The 16,828-nt window shown below is 39.0% G+C and overlaps 1 protein-coding gene across 2 annotated transcripts in view; it reads right to left on the bottom strand.

Moving 5' to 3' along the window:
• The window catches only part of pcsk5b (proprotein convertase subtilisin/kexin type 5b), a 363,949-nt gene that overhangs the window by 13,615 nt on the left and 333,506 nt on the right, over positions 1 to 16,828 (bottom strand). Inside the window, exons 30-35 of one of the 2 annotated variants that reach the window (XM_043712341.1) lie at positions 12,927 to 13,147; positions 11,500 to 11,742; positions 10,276 to 10,359; positions 8,297 to 8,524; positions 5,168 to 5,345; positions 1,235 to 1,452 (exon numbers count right to left, since the gene is read on the bottom strand). In XM_043712341.1, the coding sequence (XP_043568276.1) occupies positions 1,235 to 1,452; positions 5,168 to 5,345; positions 8,297 to 8,524; positions 10,276 to 10,359; positions 11,500 to 11,742; positions 12,927 to 13,147 (1,172 nt within the window). The remainder of the gene's footprint in view (positions 1 to 1,234; positions 1,453 to 5,167; positions 5,346 to 8,296; positions 8,525 to 10,275; positions 10,360 to 11,499; positions 11,743 to 12,926; positions 13,148 to 16,828) is intronic. The other variant, XM_043712351.1, reaches the window with a different exon arrangement.

The raw sequence follows: 16,828 nt of genomic DNA, 5'->3' as shown, positions 1-16,828 counted from the left end.
TCTTATGTTGAAAGATTGGAACGACTGGGCTTGTATACCCTTGAGTTTAGAAGACTGAGAGGGGATCTGATTGAGACATATAAGATTATTAAAGGATTGGACACTCTGGAGGCAGGAAACATGTTTCCGCTGATGGGTGAGTCCTGAACCAGAGGACACAGCTTAAAAATAAGGGGTAGGCCATTTAGGACAGAGATGAGGAGAAACTTCTTCACCCAGAGAGTGGTGGGTGTGTGGAATGATCTGCCCCAGAAGGAAGTGGAGGCCAGTCTCTGGATTCATTTAAGAAAGAGTTGGATAGAGCTCTCAAGGATAATGGAATCAAGGGTTATGGAGATAATGCGTGAACAGGACACTGATTGAGGATGATCAGACATAATCATAATGAATGGTGGTGCAGGCTCGAAAGGCAGACTGGCCCATCCTGCACCTATTGTCTATTGTCATGTGATTATCCAGCTGCTTCCACAGACCGATTGATGGTTGCCATGGAAAGAGAGAGCCAGGTTCAGCACCTACAGGGTCTGCTGGAGAGGTGCATGCAATTGTTGAGTGAGGAATGGTCTTTATCTTTATACGGCCTCACTGCAGCAGATCTGCCTTCACAGGTTACATCATTTACCGGTTCCTCTCTGGCTATGGTCTCAGCCATTTTCCTTCCCACTGAGTCCTTTCAAATTCCAGAACAATAGATGGTGACAGGGAGTGACCTTCAGGCAGTAGCTTCCTGCCTCCAGCTCTCATTGTCAGTGAGGTCCCGAATATCCCCTTCCTGGTCACCCTTCTGTGAGACACATCGGTTTCACACCTCCCCAGGTCCCCACTCAACCTATAAACATGAGCCTGAACCTGCCTTCTTTCCCCTCCCAGCCTCCGGCATCTGAGACAACCATGCCAGGTATGGTCATATGCTGCCTATCACTAAGTCAGGATGTTCCTGATTGTGGATGAGTGCATGTCAGTATTACCTTATTCCCATTCATGCTTTATCACATCACCCCTTTGCAAATACAATTGACCCTCCTCACAATTGGCAATCTCCTTTATCCCTGGTCTCCAGTTTTCAATCCTGACAAGTAGGTTCCTGAGTCTCAATCCTGTAACAGGCTTGCCCCCACTTCCTTCCACAAACAGGCACACTCTTATTTATATCACACCTACAAGTGCCAACATAGGTGATGTGATTGAGTTCTGACGTACACAGCAATCCTCCGATTGTAAATCTTAAACTTACCATCACAGGTTTTACAAGTTGGGTGGCACCGTTCACAAGTTTGCTCCCATTTATTTTCATAGTATTGTTCTGGACATGACGGAAAGCATTTGTTTTCTGATTTCATCAGGAAATTATTGTCCTGACAACTTAGACATTCCGTTTCACCTGGACCCCAACATTCTTTGCAGCTTGCGTGACAGTTTTCACAAACACCACTTGATCCATTTGCAAAATGCCTAAAACAAATGATGTGTGGCAATAAGGATCTTGTTTACAACATAGAAACAGATTTATTCATTTAAAAATATCTTATTTCAAGGTCATGGAGAAAAAAAATGCACAGATCAAATAATTGTCAAATCCAAACTTTTTCTTTCGTCATTGCAAACATCATGAATTTATTTCTAATCATGATAGTCTGGAAATTGTGCCTTATTTTTACAGTGAGTTGTTGAGGGAACAGATTTGCTTAGGTCTTGTAAATTTAAGAATAAAATGTAATGGGTCACAGTCTGCTGATGGAACTAATAGGACACATTCTGATTTACACTTCGACTTTTAACAGTGATCATATCCCTGAGGATAAAATAAGAAATGAACTACTCCCTAATAGAGGACATGCACATTCCAACAGACTCAAAACTTATGGGAAGGCTTCAAAAATAAATTAGAATGAGTAAAGTTGCAAAAAGAATTGAAACCAATAGAAAAAGGTACAAGACATTAAATAAGGAAGGAAATTTAACCAAAGACAGGACTCAAAAATAAGAATATTACCTCCAGGGAATGGAACAACTCTCAAAATTGAGGAAACAAAGGTTACATAAAACTAAGGACTTGATCTTAGTATAGCTATGTACCCTGACCAAAATTACATTATACTACTTACACAATCCTCCAAAAGTGAAGCATCCAAATTAAATTTTCTGAATTAATGGAGGTCAGCAATTTCAATATAAGTAAGGACATTAATAAATGAAATTTGATAAAAGCAAGGGTAAAGTCAAATTTCCTTGTGGAGCAGCGAGGGTGGAAGAACAGAGACAGGAAGAAAGGAAGGGAGGGGAAGGAAGAAAATCAACTAAAGGAAGGGCGGGAAGGCAAGGAAGGAACAGGAAGACAGAAATAGCAAAGGGAAGGAGAGACAGGAAGGCAGAGGCAGAAAGAAAGGGAGGGAGGGAGAGGGGGAGAAAGGAAGGAAAGAAATGGGAAGGGAAGGGGTGGTATGGAAAAAAAATATTGACTTAGAAATAAATATTGACCTGAACATTAGGGATAACTCATTTGCTCATGTTTAAAATCGTGCTAGAGTAAATCTTTTCTATTCAATACAGCAAGAAGATGGGGTCTCAGTTTATTGTCTCATCTGAAAGTCAACAACATCTTAAAGTTATATAGCACTTTTAATGTAATGAAATGTCCCAAGAAACTCTGCAGGTACACTTTAAAGCAAAATATGACACTCACTCATGTAAGGATGTATTACGTCAAACAACCAAAATCTTGGTCGATGAGATCAGTTGTAGAGAGAACAAGGAAATAATTTCAGAGCTTTAGGTCTAGGCAGCTCAATGCATGCCCACTATCTACATGGCACATGTCAGGAGTGTGATGTAATGCTCTCTATTTGCTGCATGCAGCTACAACAACACTCAAGGAGTTCAACTCCATTCAATACAAAGCAGCTCACATGATTTATATACCATCTACCAACTTCAACACTGAGGCACAGCATCAGTAGTGAGTTGCATCCACAATATATGTTGCAGTAATGTACCCAGGGTTCTTCCACCAGCAGCTTCCAAACATTTACCATTTAGAAGGACAAGAGCAGCAGACAAATGGCAACATATTTGCCTACAAGTTCCTTCCAAGCCATACTCTATCTTGACTTGAGAAATATTCTATATTATTCTTACTTCACTGTCACTGGATCAAAATTCTGGAACTCCCTTCGTAACAGTAATATAGCCTTCCTTACATTTAAAGGACTACAATGGTTGAAGAAGGCACCTCACCTCTATTTTCTCCAGGTAAATTAGGGATCAGCATTAAAGCTGGTCTCACCAGCAATGCTAATATTCCATGAACAAATAAATAAAATACAAAGTGAAGCAGCTTTTGCTTCAGTTGTATAGACCCTTGGTCAGGCCCATTTGGAGTAATGTGTTCAGTTCTGGAGTGTACATGTGCACTTGGATGTATTGACCTTCGTGATGTTACACAGATTCATCAAAATGCTATGAACTCTTACAGAGGCACATCATAAAGTCAGTGCATACATTTGGTTTAAATCCTTTAGAACCTGAAATGGAATCTGATCCAAATATTTAAAAAGTTAAAGGATTACAATCTGGTGCAGAGTGGCCAACGAAACATTGCATGCTGTCAAGTCTTAGGAGAAAAAATACCATTGTTGCTTGAGCTTTTCTTACTTACAAGACTTTTTCTCAGCAACTGCTGTTATCTTCTAGTTGACTTAGTCATTAATCATCAATATAAAATACCATAAACAGCTTTGTAAAACCTCAAGTACATACATTGACTGCATTTTCTTCATATTGCATGAGGATAATTGTTTCAAAACATCCCCATTGAAATGAAATACAATTGCGTGATTCCACAAAAATTGCTCCTTGACAAGTTATTCTTTTCTAAGAGTTTACTCAGTAGATCACCCTAAATTACTTGAAAGCTTTCCTACAGCTGATGCTACATTTTTGTCGCTTGGTTTCTAGGCATATGGTTTTTGCAATTTTTTCAAAATGATTCCCACTATCCTGTGCTAAAATCTATAAGGTATTTAAAAGAAACATATTAGGCTGGATTTTCCGATGGCCTGATAGTCAGTTCTGTGGCGTAGATGGAAATTGCACATGGGGAGCATGCAGAATGCTCGACAAAGGAGACACCAAGGCAATTGCCTGGAAGACTGAAGATTTCTACTGGGGAAATTTCCCTTTGCCTTGATTCTCCAAAACGTCTCTTTAAATCAGCGAGTTTGGAGGGTTCTGTTGAAGTTAAGTATGCACTCAGGAAAAGCTAGACGATTAAAACCATTGTCTAACTCCTGAGAAACTATTAAGCCATACCCTCTCTCCCAAAGTAGTACACGCACCTACATACCCCAAACCCTTTACATCCCCAGATCCTGATTCGACACTCTCCATTGCTGGACACAACATACCACACACCACCTTTCCTCCTGGGAGTTGATCCAACCACTGCTCCCACTCTTGGGACTCTACCCCTGCCTCCAGTGCTGCACCTGACAGCTTTGCTCTACCCCAGGAAGTGACAACCCCTGCTGCTGGCACTTTACCTACCCGTACTATATCCCCTACCCACTTGGCACTTTACCCCTACCCATGTGGCACCCTATTTACCTGGCCCTCTGCACCCTACTCACCTGGCAGCCTACCCACTAACAACATGGTACCTGGCACTGTCATCTATGGTTATCATACACACTTGCCCTTTCACAGGAACTGTCAAAGTGGCTGGCTATGATGCTGGACTTTTAAATCACAGAATATGGCAACTGACTGCTGTGAAAGATAGCATGTGGTATGCCTTCCCCCCGTTCTGTGCTATGAGAGACCTGTCACAATGAAAGTACATTTCTGAAGGAGCAGGGATTCGAATCTCCTTTCAGAAATGCAGAGATCTTCCCTTGCATAAAAAATAAGCTCTGTGAGATTCCCCTCCTCACAAAATCCGGTCCATTATTTAAAAATGTTTTCCTTACTTTCAGATGTACTCATTTTTAAAAAACAAAACTTATATTAAACTAAGTTGCAAGCATTATACAATTCAAATGACAATCATAAACAGTAAGCACTTGAAGCAGACCTTGATACATTATCTAATGCAAAAGGAGCTTCTTCAATCTGTCAGTCTCTCCAGTTTAATTTTCAGTGGAGCAACTTTAATCTGATGGGTGGCACTTACCCAGATCCACAGGTCTTGACGCACATCAAGTTCAGTCTGTACCAGTCTGCTTTACAGGTAAGGCACTGTGTGCTCGACCTCCCATTGCAGGTTTTACAGCTTTTGTGACAAGCAAAGCATTGACGTCTATTCTGGTCTGTGTAGTAGCCATGTGGACATGTGTCCACGCATGTTGTATCTAATTGAAAGATAAATGGGTATAATGGTAATTATAATAAGATGAAACAGTAAAGAATGAAATACCTCTACCATGTTGTTGTTGAGAAATAAATTTTATAAACCTGTTGTAAAGTACATCATTGGAAGATCAACCAATTTTAGAAAGCAATACTTTATGAATCTTAAAACTTACAGCAAATAATCATCTACTGGAATTAATCACAATAATTTTTGACAGAATGAATGTCATACAAGTTGCAGTAATGCCAGTTCCAAAGTAAATTTTATGTTGCCAACATGTGGTTTATTTTGTAATGAAGAAACATATTCATGTTTATTTGTACATACTGAAGTGGATTGGCAAGGCGGCATCATCCACCACGAGAATGTGAGGAGAAGGACAGCATGTTTTCTGTGGCAGAGGACTGAGTGCGTGTTTTTAAACTAAGGTTTACTAGCAGCTATGGCTGTTGCCTATTAAGATTTGAAGACTTCACAAGGGATCATTTACAGATTAGGGGCAGAGAGACCAGAGGCAAAGCCAGGGTTACTTTTCAGCACCCCACTTTCTAAAGCTAAGCTGTTTGATTGGACACTGTGTATCTAGAGATGGGGAACTACTGGGACTTGTTGTGCAGCCTTTGTGGAGGATGGGAGAGGCATGTGACGTCCATTTAACCTCTGTGTCACCGCCAGATTCCTGGTGATTTCAGGGATGGTGGGGGTCAAGTGGCTTAATAATGAGTTAATTGACATCCTACCCTGAGCAGGCAAGTTGCACACATTGGCTCCACCCCAAGCCCAACTTAGTTTCAGGAGGCTGTCCTGCTGTCAGTGGACTGATCTCTCTGATCTTGTGAACTTAGCCACCATGACACAACAGCATGAATTCAATTCCACCTAGTTGCCTGTGAATGAAACTGCTATTTTTGCTATGATCCTCCTTTCTTGAGTGGACTGTGGAAGACAGTAATCTCATATGGAAGGGGTGAGTTGTTTTCAAAGATAAAGTAAATCATTTTATGACAGTCTCACAAATTCATAAAAACCATGGCATGAGTTTGCTGAACCTGTCTTTTGCTGTTTGGTTTTGACTCTGTTTCCAGTCCCCGCCATCTACATTTCTTCAAAGTCAAAACCAAATAAAGTCTAAAAAAATAGTTTCAGTATCACAAAGAAGTTCCAAAAGTTTCACTCTAAGATAGATAACTATCTCCTCAAATGTCATAAAAGGACAATGCACACTTGACAAAAGTGAATGTCTGGAGAAACTTATTTGTACTTAGTGTACATGCTGGCATGTTGTATTCATATCAGCTCTACCTCTACTGCAAGTGCTTTGTGCATAGTCTGTGGCAATCATTAAACACACAACTTTAAAACATGATGTCAGGAATGGTGCAGCCATCTTCCAGTTACTGAAAGAAACAGCAAGGAAGAAGTGAAGAACACATCTCTCCATTCCCACCACAGCAACCTCCAATTTTGAATTAATAGAAAAGTCAAAATGCCTGCCAATTTTCCATTCCTTACTCTTGTGGAAATGAAGGGAGATTGAGACAGAATAAGACTTTTTCCTGTTTTAGTGGCAAGACAATGAAATATCTGCGGAGTTAAAACTTTGAGCAAATTAGAGCAACAACACTGCTATCAGTGTTGGGGGAAAATTGCTACAAGCTTTTTCGCAGCCTAGATCTCACTGAGGAGCAGAAAAGACAGATTTTCAAAGTACATTTTAAACCCATGTTAATGTTATTTATATGCAGGATGTGTCCAACCACAACAAAGTGTTGGAGAGGTTGGTGACTGAGTTATCAAGTGCCACTTTCATTGTAATAACCTGTTAATTGGCACTCAGTTTGGCTTCTGATAAGGCAACCCAGCTCCTGACCTCACTACAGCCTTGGTCCAAACATGGACAAAAGAGCTGAATTCTGGAATGGAGTTGAGAGTAACTTGTCATCAAAGCAGCAATTGACTGAGTATGATGTCAAGGAGCCTAGCAAAACTGGAGTTGTTGGGAATAAGGGGAAAACTCTGCTGCCTTCAGTCCTACATAGCACAAAGGAAAACATTATTGCGAAGTTCCTCAGCGTCTTAGGTGCAACCATCTTCAGCTGCTTCATAAAAGACCTTCCCTCAATCATAAGATCTGAAGTTGGCATGTTTGCTGATGACTACACATCATTTGTGACACCTCAGACAGTGAAACAGTTTGTGTCCAAATGTAGCAAGACATGAACAACATCCAGACTTGAACTGAAAAGTGGCAAGTAACATTTGTGTATTTGGAGTAGCTCTCAGTCAAAGGAAAACTAGGTAAACTAAGTTAAGATTAAAATGACCAAGCGAATTTCTATTTGTACCATGTGCTAATCAGAGTCTTCATGAAACAATTAATATACACAACTCCAGCAGTAATCGTAGTATTTTATTATGTGGTCTTCAAGTGATTACCAGTTTGACAGATCAGGGAAAACTTTAAGGAAAAAAATGTTTACTTGCAACCCAGTCTGATTATTCCTCAATTAGTGTTTTACCTTCCTTATCACTGGGACACAGAACAACCAACGTTTGACAAATGTTAGGAGTAAGACTTAGGATCAAAGTAAATGAAATGAATCGTAAATCCAATTAATTATTCAGATCGTTTTCTCTTTAGAGTAACATATAGCAAAAAAAGTTACATTTTAAAAATAAAATTAATAATCTGTGCTCCATTAAGAGAGATTTTGAACAAGACCAGTTATTATCCTGAAGAAGGGCTTATGCCTGAAACGTCGATTCTCCTGCTCCTTGGATGCTGCCTGACTTCCTGCGCTTTTCCAGCAACACATTTTTCAGCTCTGTTCTCCAGCATCTGCAGACCTCACTTTCTCCCAGTTATTATCCTTTGTCAAATTGAGTTCTGAAACATTATTGTGTTGTTTTCCAGTTGCTGGATCTTTGAACAACCTAACACATACTCACTGAGTAAAAAGTGATTGTGATTGCAGCTAAGGCAATCATCCTCTGTGGGCCCATAACAGCGGTAACATTTTTTGTGACAAGGTTTACAGATCTTGTCCATGTACATATTCAGGGCACAATCCTTGTGCATTACGCAGTGTCCCTGTCTGTTCTTTATCATCCCATCTCGACAATATATGCAGTCTGTTGAATCCGGTCCTTCACAGGTCCGACATGTTTTATGACACTCTACAATTGAAAGAAAAGCAAAGCAATTAGAAACTGGTATTAACATTTTCATGGTGTCATTAAGATTTACAAAATACAATGGATTAATGCAAGGAATTTAAACTTGTTCTTGTGTTTGCCTTTAATTTTTGGTGGTTGTAAATTTCAATGAAAACCAAGCTGTATCTCTATTTTTTCATGTTACGTTGCTTCCCAGTTACACCAGTAAGAACCAAACACAGAACACTGGAGAAACTCAGCAGCTGTGGCAACATCTGTGGATGGAGAAACAGTGTTAACATTTCGAGTTTGGTATGACTCTTTTTCAGAATGTAAGAGCTGATGAAGAGTCAAAATGTTAACTCTTGTTTCTTTCTCCACAGATGCTGCCAGACTTGCTGAGTTTCTCCAGCATTTTCTGTATTTGCTTCAGACTTCCAGCATCTGCAGTATTTTTCCTTTAGACCAGTAAGAAATAAAGTTGCACACCACTGCACTAACAAACCCTGTCTATCTAATCTGCATCCTCCCCAATCCATACTGATCAACGACAGTATCAAATAAGCATATGTAAGATCACTGATTTCCTCACCTAAATTCAACACTATTGTGCCTGTTTTATAAACCTAAAATCAGTACAATGATAGCTAGCTAGCTTATCAAGCAGAAACCTCTGGTAAAGTACATGGGCATTTGGGCCACTGCTCAATTGGATGAGTTTAGGTGATCATTACTGTCCTGTTGCATGACCCATTTCATGACCAGGTTGCTAAATTTCTTTAGATCAGTTGCTGGGGTTGAACAAACTTCAATTTGTCTTTTCATGTCTTGAGAAGTTTATGCAGCAGTTCTTTGAAGCGCCACTGGAGGTTGCTCAAAATGAAATTTTAAAGTCACAGTCTTAGAATCATGGAAATGATCAACTGAAAGGAGGCCATTCAGCCCACCATATCTAAATCTTTCCAGAAAAGAGCTATCCAGCCATTTCCACTTTCGAGCATTTAGGCCATAGCCCTGTATGGTATTGTACTTTGACTGCATGTCCAAGTAAATGAGGTTAGGATTTTCCATCTAACAATCTTTCAGGAACCAAATTCCAGTCCACCCTTACCTTCTAGGTGAAAACATTTCTTGGCATTTCCTCTACTCCTTTAAAAATTCCTATAATCTATGGTCCTTGGTTACTTGCTGCTCTGCTAAGGAAAATAGGTGCTCCCCAAACACTCTATGCCTCCCATAATTCTATAGACTTCAATAAAATCTCCTCTCAACCACTTTTGTTCCAAAGAAAACAATCCCAGGTTATCCAATCCCTCTTCCTAACTAAAATGCTTTACTTTAATAGCAGTGTCTATGTAAATCTCCTTTGTGGCCTCGATAGTGTAATTATATTCTTTTTTTAAAGTGATGGGCCAAACTTCTACAGTACACAAGGTGAGGTCAAATGACTGGTTTATAAATGTCTTGCTCTTCCTATATTCTTTGACTCAGCTAATGAAACATGTATTTCTTCAGAACTCCCTTGTGTCCTGTTACCTTTGGTGATCTATGCAGATGCAGACCAATGTGCTTTTGTTCCTCTCAGTTCACAGTACCCTACCTTTAATTGGCAGATTCTCTTGTTAAATTTATAACCTCACAGGTTAAATTAAAAAAAAATGTTATTTGTAATGTTGAAGAGAGAACACGTGGTTTCTTCTAGCTTGACAAACAACTGTGGGTCACTTTGTCCTGTATGCTATTTGAGTCTTTTCCCTTTGCCCCAGACTCACCTGTAGTCCTTGGCTGTGCCCAATATTGGTTAGGCCCCGATAGGCAAGTTGCATCAAAGTGCCTGATTGATGTTTGAAGCTCCCCTGAATAAATTATGATAAGGCCCATGAATGAGTTTGAATGGTCCTTGTAACCTCTCTGTTAATGCAATGTTGCTGTGCACCACTGGAATCATACTTAATCCGGGGTGTGACGATGCTGCTCCTATAAGAAGGTTATGTTGTTCTTGTTTTTTTTCAGAAAGGTCGTAAAAGTCACAGACTCTGAAAAGTCTAAGTTGAAGGGTTTTAGGGCTAATTTGAATATAGCTAACAGATACTGCCTCAGGCAAAAGGCTTTTAAGTTTTAAAAAAACACTTGTACAATGAAAGGGGAGTGGCCAGTTCTCCCAATTTAGCTTTAGTTTGATTTGGTTTTTGGCAGCCTGACTATTCAATGAAAGTAGTCAGGCAGTTGTAAAAGCTGCTGGACCCAAAGAAGCAGGTCCATGATGGTACTCTCTATCTGACTTCTCTCCTATAAGACCCAGTGTTTAATTTAACCTTTTGTGCCAAGAGGTGTTTATGGGAATTGTTGCAAGTGTTGGGAACAGCATCATTAAGTTGGCATAATCTGTTGGGTGTTTGGATAGGTTAAGCTATTCAGTATTCTGTTCTCAGTCGAGTTTCATTCAGTAATCATGTAAATAAATTGTTTTGTTTCAAACTAAATGGTTTGACCAGATACATCACTCCTGGAATATCTGTGTTACACCTGCTTAAAACAACTAGCAAAGTTAGGGTCTGGGATACTTTCTTGAAATGTTTTGAGGGGGTCAGGTCTGGTTCATAACAAGGGCACTAAGTAATTTAGGTCCCAGGATATCTTCATTAAAATCATTTATTAGGTTGAAAATTATGATAGCAATTCAATGAATTCCAACCCAATATGGGAATAATTAGGTAAAATATATGTATTTGCAAATTACATTGGTGGACCTCAATTCACAAAACATCTTGAGTTATATTAAGTATTAAGTATTGATAAAATGTCTTTATTTTACAAAAATCACAACATTCAAAATGTAGGCAGGAAATAATGACACAGTAGTAAATCTAATACCATTGCACAATATTCATATCACAAATTTGTAACAAAATATTTTTTAAAATGCTGGGTCCTTCCTTTGGATTCTTAAAAAGACTTAATGAATTATTTTTGTCATTGGAACATGCTAAGCTTACCCTGGCACTCTTCAGTTTCCTTGTCAATGTAGGTTCCTTCAGGACAGAATTTCAAGCATTGCCCATCATGTATAATCAAAGAAGGATTGGCGCACCCTTCACAGTCATCTGAGTCTGGACCATCACACACTGAGCATTCAGGATGGCATGAAGTGCATGTGAAGGCCTGAGTGTTTTGAAAGAAACCTCGAGGACAATCCTGTACGCAAGTGCCATTATGAAAGAAAAAGTATCTGCTGCATTCTGTGGAAACCAATACATTATTATTGCCTGCTTCCAAACAAACCATAATTTCATGATGATAATAGCGTCTCAACTAAGCTGTGTAACAAGGAAAATGATGTATTAAAATAGGTTAGAACTTTACAGTTATTAGGATTACTCATCAGTTACAGGAGATAATTTTATAAGTTTAGGAAAATAGGAACAGAATTAAGCCTGTCAACTACTTGAACCTGTTCCTCGCTATTTGCAGTAGGAACTTTTCATTCCAGAAGAACATAGCACGTGGGAACAGAAGTATGCCATTCAGTTCCTTGAAACTGCTCTGCTATTCAACGAGGTCATTGCTGATCTGAATTCTCAATTCTACTTTTCTGTCTTGTCCCCATAACCCTTGATTCCCTTCGTGATTAAAAAATGTCCACTTGAATGCACTTAATGACCCAATCTCCACACCCCTCTGTGGTAAAGAATTCCACAGATTCACTACCCTCAGAGAAGAAATTCCTCTTCAACTCTGCTCGAAATGGGCATGCCCTCTGGTCCTAGGTGCAATTCCCATGAGTGCATTTCAGAAAATCATGACTCATTTTCCACGATTATCAGGTTTTCTTTCAAATAAACGTGAAGGGATTTCTCATTCAGTGTGGGAATGGTGAATAATTATTTTCTGTCTAAGGACCTGATACCCTGGTGATTACTCTTGAAAAACTGACAGCCTATTATACATGGTTTAATAAGGAAAATAAGGAAGGACTATATTTTGTGTCTAGTGGATTAGTAATGAATAGTCATCAACACATTCATCACTAAATGGAGGAGAGAGATCATAAGATTTTTGAACATGGTGCATCATTTGAAGATTGAATAAATAATTAAAATATTGGCCATTACAAAATTTGAAGGGAAATGGCCAAATATTTGAAACAAAGATGACTGACTGAGTATGGAAAAAAAGATACTGGGATATTCAGTCAATTTTAAATCATTCTAGCAACTAACTAGCTCGGACGTCACTGACCAAATCAGTCACTACTGTGTTGTAAACTTTTATGGTTACTTGACATGGTCCCCAGCAAATCTAGATCATCAGCCAGATACTTTTATCATGAAATCTGAGCTCTTAAAGAAAATGTTAGACTAAAAAGTCATTTTTTGTGCATTTTTTGAATTTGTGTGTTTTAATATGTACATTTTATCTTTACCTGTGCACCCGTGCTCATTGCACTTTTCACAGTTTGCAGGGCAGCGTTTGCAAAGTCTTTGAGCAGTGGCATAATGTTTTCTGGAACATTTCATTTGACAACTGTTGTTGTCTAGTACGTAGGGCCTGACGCAAGATTGGCAGTTTGTAGGAGTATCTTCACAACTCTCACATGCATCATCACACTTTGCACAAATACTGTCTTTACTTTCAAAGTATCCCCTAACAAAATGAGAAATCATTGATTAGATACATACATAATTGTACAACGAAAAGATAGTAGACTATTATTCATTCCAATAAGCTCACAAGCCATTACTAATTCTCAAAATATTTTAACATTCAAATATGTTGGTGTCTCTTAAGGCTTGTTTCCCTAAACTCAGGCAGTAATTTTAGTAGTATAGAGGAAATGTTAATATTGTATTTAATTATAACTTAATGAGTTGAACTAATTAAGATAACACGCATTGTTATTAAGTGGTACTTCTAAATTGAGATTTTCAGCATCACAGATTCCATATTTCAACTAATTCAATTTACTCCACGTGATACCAAGAAATGGCTAAAGGCACTGGAAACCGCAACGACTGTGGGCCCTGACAACATTTTGGCCATACTACAGCCAATCGCTGGATTGTGACCAGGTTCTGTACTTCAGTCGCTTGCAAGTCAATTTGTATCCAAGTTGGGAACACAATGTAGGACAATATGAAATAGCCATTTGGAAATATGGAGACAGATTCATATGTCAGAGCTTGAAAATTGCACCAGTGAATGGGATCACATTTTTAAGTATAAGCATTCATAAGTCAGGTATTTGTAAACTGGGGACTCCATGTCCTGAAAACTTGTGTCCTAGAAGTATTGACGCTAGTCAAGCTGTTCTAGTTACTATACTGGCATCAACCTGACAATGTAGAAAATTGCCTCGATACATTAACAAAAAGGTAAGGCAAAAAGGTAGGACAAATTCAACACAGCCGTATACCACCCTATACCCACTCTTGATCTGCAGCAAAGTGATGGGAGATGTCATTAACAGAACTATCAAATGGACTTGCAAACAAATGAGCAGCTCACTGACAGTCAGTCTGAGTTCCACCAAGGACACTTGGTTCCAGTTTTGGTCCAAACATAGACAGAAGACCTGAAGAGAGAAGGCAGCATTCGACCAAATATGGCATCAAAGAACAGAACTCGAGTCAATGGGGAATTTTCTCTGCTGTTGGAGTCAAACCTTGCACAAAAGATGATGAATGTGGTTTTTGGATGGCAATCATTTCAGCCACTGCAGGATTTCCTTAGAGTGGTGACATAAGCCTAGCCATTTTCATTTGCATCATCAACGATCTTCCCTCCATCAGAAATGTTAAAAGTGAGGAACTTCACTGGTTTCACTATTTATTGCACCACTTGCAACTTTCAGGTAAAAAGCTGTTCCTGTCCAAACACAGCATGACCTGGACAGGTAACATTCTCACCACCAAGTGATGACTAATTACCACCACCAACAACAAGATAATTTAACCATTACCCCTTGATGTTTAATTGCATTATCATAGCTGAATTCCAACTCTCAATATCCTGGGGGCTAGCACTGACCAGTAACTGAACTGGAGTAGCTACAAATACTGTGGATACAAGTGCAAGTCAGAGGTTAAGATTTCTGTGGAACATAACTCTTCTGTCTCACCAACACCTGTCCACCACCTACAAGGTATAAGTCAGGAATACAATGAAATACTCTCCACTTATTTGAATGTGTGTAGTTCCAATAATACTCAAAAAGCTTACCAATTCTAGGACAAAGCAGCCCACACAACTGAAAATCCATCCACCACCTTCAATATCCACTATCTTCACCACCGACTCACAGTGGCAGCAGTGCATACCTTCCAAACCTACAATCTCTGTCACCTGGAAGAATAAGAATAGGTGGTATGTTGGAACACCACCACCTGCTAGTTTGTCTCCAACTCATAACTAATACTTACCTTGACCAGGAAGAATGTGCCCATTGTTTCACTGGCACTAAGTCAAAATCCTGGAATTCTCTTCCTAACACTGCAAGGCTCTCAGCTATTCAAAAAAGCAGACTGTCAACATTTTCTCCATGGCAAACAGGTATGGTCAAAAAGCCAGGGATCACTCACGTTCCAAGAACAAATAAAAGAAAACCCTAATTAGCTAAATAAAATGAAATAAAAGCAGAAAGTCAGGTGATGTTTTGCAGCTAAATCATGTGGGAATTTCCTGCCTTTGATTTGCTCTTGTATCCACGATATTTATATGGCTGATCCAATTCAGTTTCTGGTCAATGGTAATCCCCGGATGTTGATAGTGAAGAATGCATCGAAGATAGTGCCACTAAATGTCTATCTTTTAATTTCAAAGCTTTCTTTAATTCTGGAAGCCACGTGAAACGTTCGCTCTTTTACTTAAGTAACGGTAGATATCCTTTGTTAAGTTCTTTAGCTTAAGATTGCCATTTTACAACTTTGAACTCATTTAGTCTTATTTTATCCAGTAAGCACAAATTATCTTATGTATTTTAACCATATTAAATTTGTATTTTCCCACTGCAATTGCCATTAAAATTTAATTTTTAAAATTAAAGAACTTTACATCTGAAACATAAGATCTATTATACTATATCCATAAAAAAATAGAGAAATCAAGTATGCAAAAGTAGTCTTGAGGATGGGTTAATTGAATGTATTCAAGGAGAGGATGGCCCAGTGGTGTTACAGGTGTATCAATCCAGAAGCCCAAGTAATGAGCTGGAACTGGGTTTGAATCCCAACATGGCAGATGATGGAATTTGAATTCAATAAAAATATGGAACTAAGTGACTAATGATAACCATGAAACCATTGTCAACAGAAAAACCAGTCTGGTTCAGTCATGCCTTTTCTGGAAAAGAAATCAGCTCTCTTTACCTGGTTTGGCCTCCGTGGGAGTCCAGGCCACAGCAGACTCTGAAATAGCCTAGCAGGTCACACAAATGTAATGATTCTACAAAGTCTAAAAAAAATGAAACTGGATGGATAACGTGGCTTTGACCTAGGCATTCAGAAATGACACCAGCAAAAGTCCACCTTACTAGCAGCTGGGTGTAATGCCAAAATTAGGAGAGCTGTCTCACAGCCTAAGCAAACAGGAGACGGACATGGTAAAACTAATACTTACACAGAATCATACTTTACAGTCCCTGACCTGGGAGTGGAGTCAGTATCGCATGCAACGTAGAAACAGTACGGAGCAAGACAATATAAGTCACAGCTTAGAAACAAAGCCTGCACTTTACCTGGGAGTCTTAACATTGTTAGCACCTTACATCCATTAAAAAAAGCAACGGGGTAGGCCATTCAATAGGATCACGGCTGATTCGATATTCCTCACTGTTATGATACTATAGCTTTAAGAGGTGTATTTTGTCTTGGTTTGTTTTTATGAAGAGAGCTTGAGACACAGATGCTGAGCAGTCTGTTCCAAGCTAATAAATGTAAACAGCTTGTGAAGCCTTGGGTTTTCTTTCAAAAACGTTGGAACGATAGAAGATGCATGAGGAGGTGGGGGTCAAGCTCCCTCAGAACTAGGATTTTAAATTAACTTTCAGTAATTACTGATATTTTAAAGCTGAACATGGAAGCTATTGCTCCTCTCTCTGTTACAGCTAAAGGCTTGAGTTCTTTTCCTGCTGCTAGAATTGCATGTGAGACAATCTATTTTACGGAATTTCCCTTTGTCAAGGATGTGTTTATGGGATGTTACTATATTGAAATAATTGCTGTTTAGTAGATAAATAATCTATTATTCTGTTAAGTTTTCCAGTAGATTTACTTTATTCCAATTCTTCCTCCTTTTATTTGTATTTTAACTATAGTGTATGAATGAAGT

This window comes from Chiloscyllium plagiosum, chromosome 2 (assembly GCF_004010195.1).
Source record: "Chiloscyllium plagiosum isolate BGI_BamShark_2017 chromosome 2, ASM401019v2, whole genome shotgun sequence".
Classification (NCBI taxonomy): Eukaryota; Metazoa; Chordata; class Chondrichthyes; order Orectolobiformes; family Hemiscylliidae; genus Chiloscyllium; species Chiloscyllium plagiosum.
This window is presented reverse-complemented; position numbering and strand designations above follow the sequence as displayed.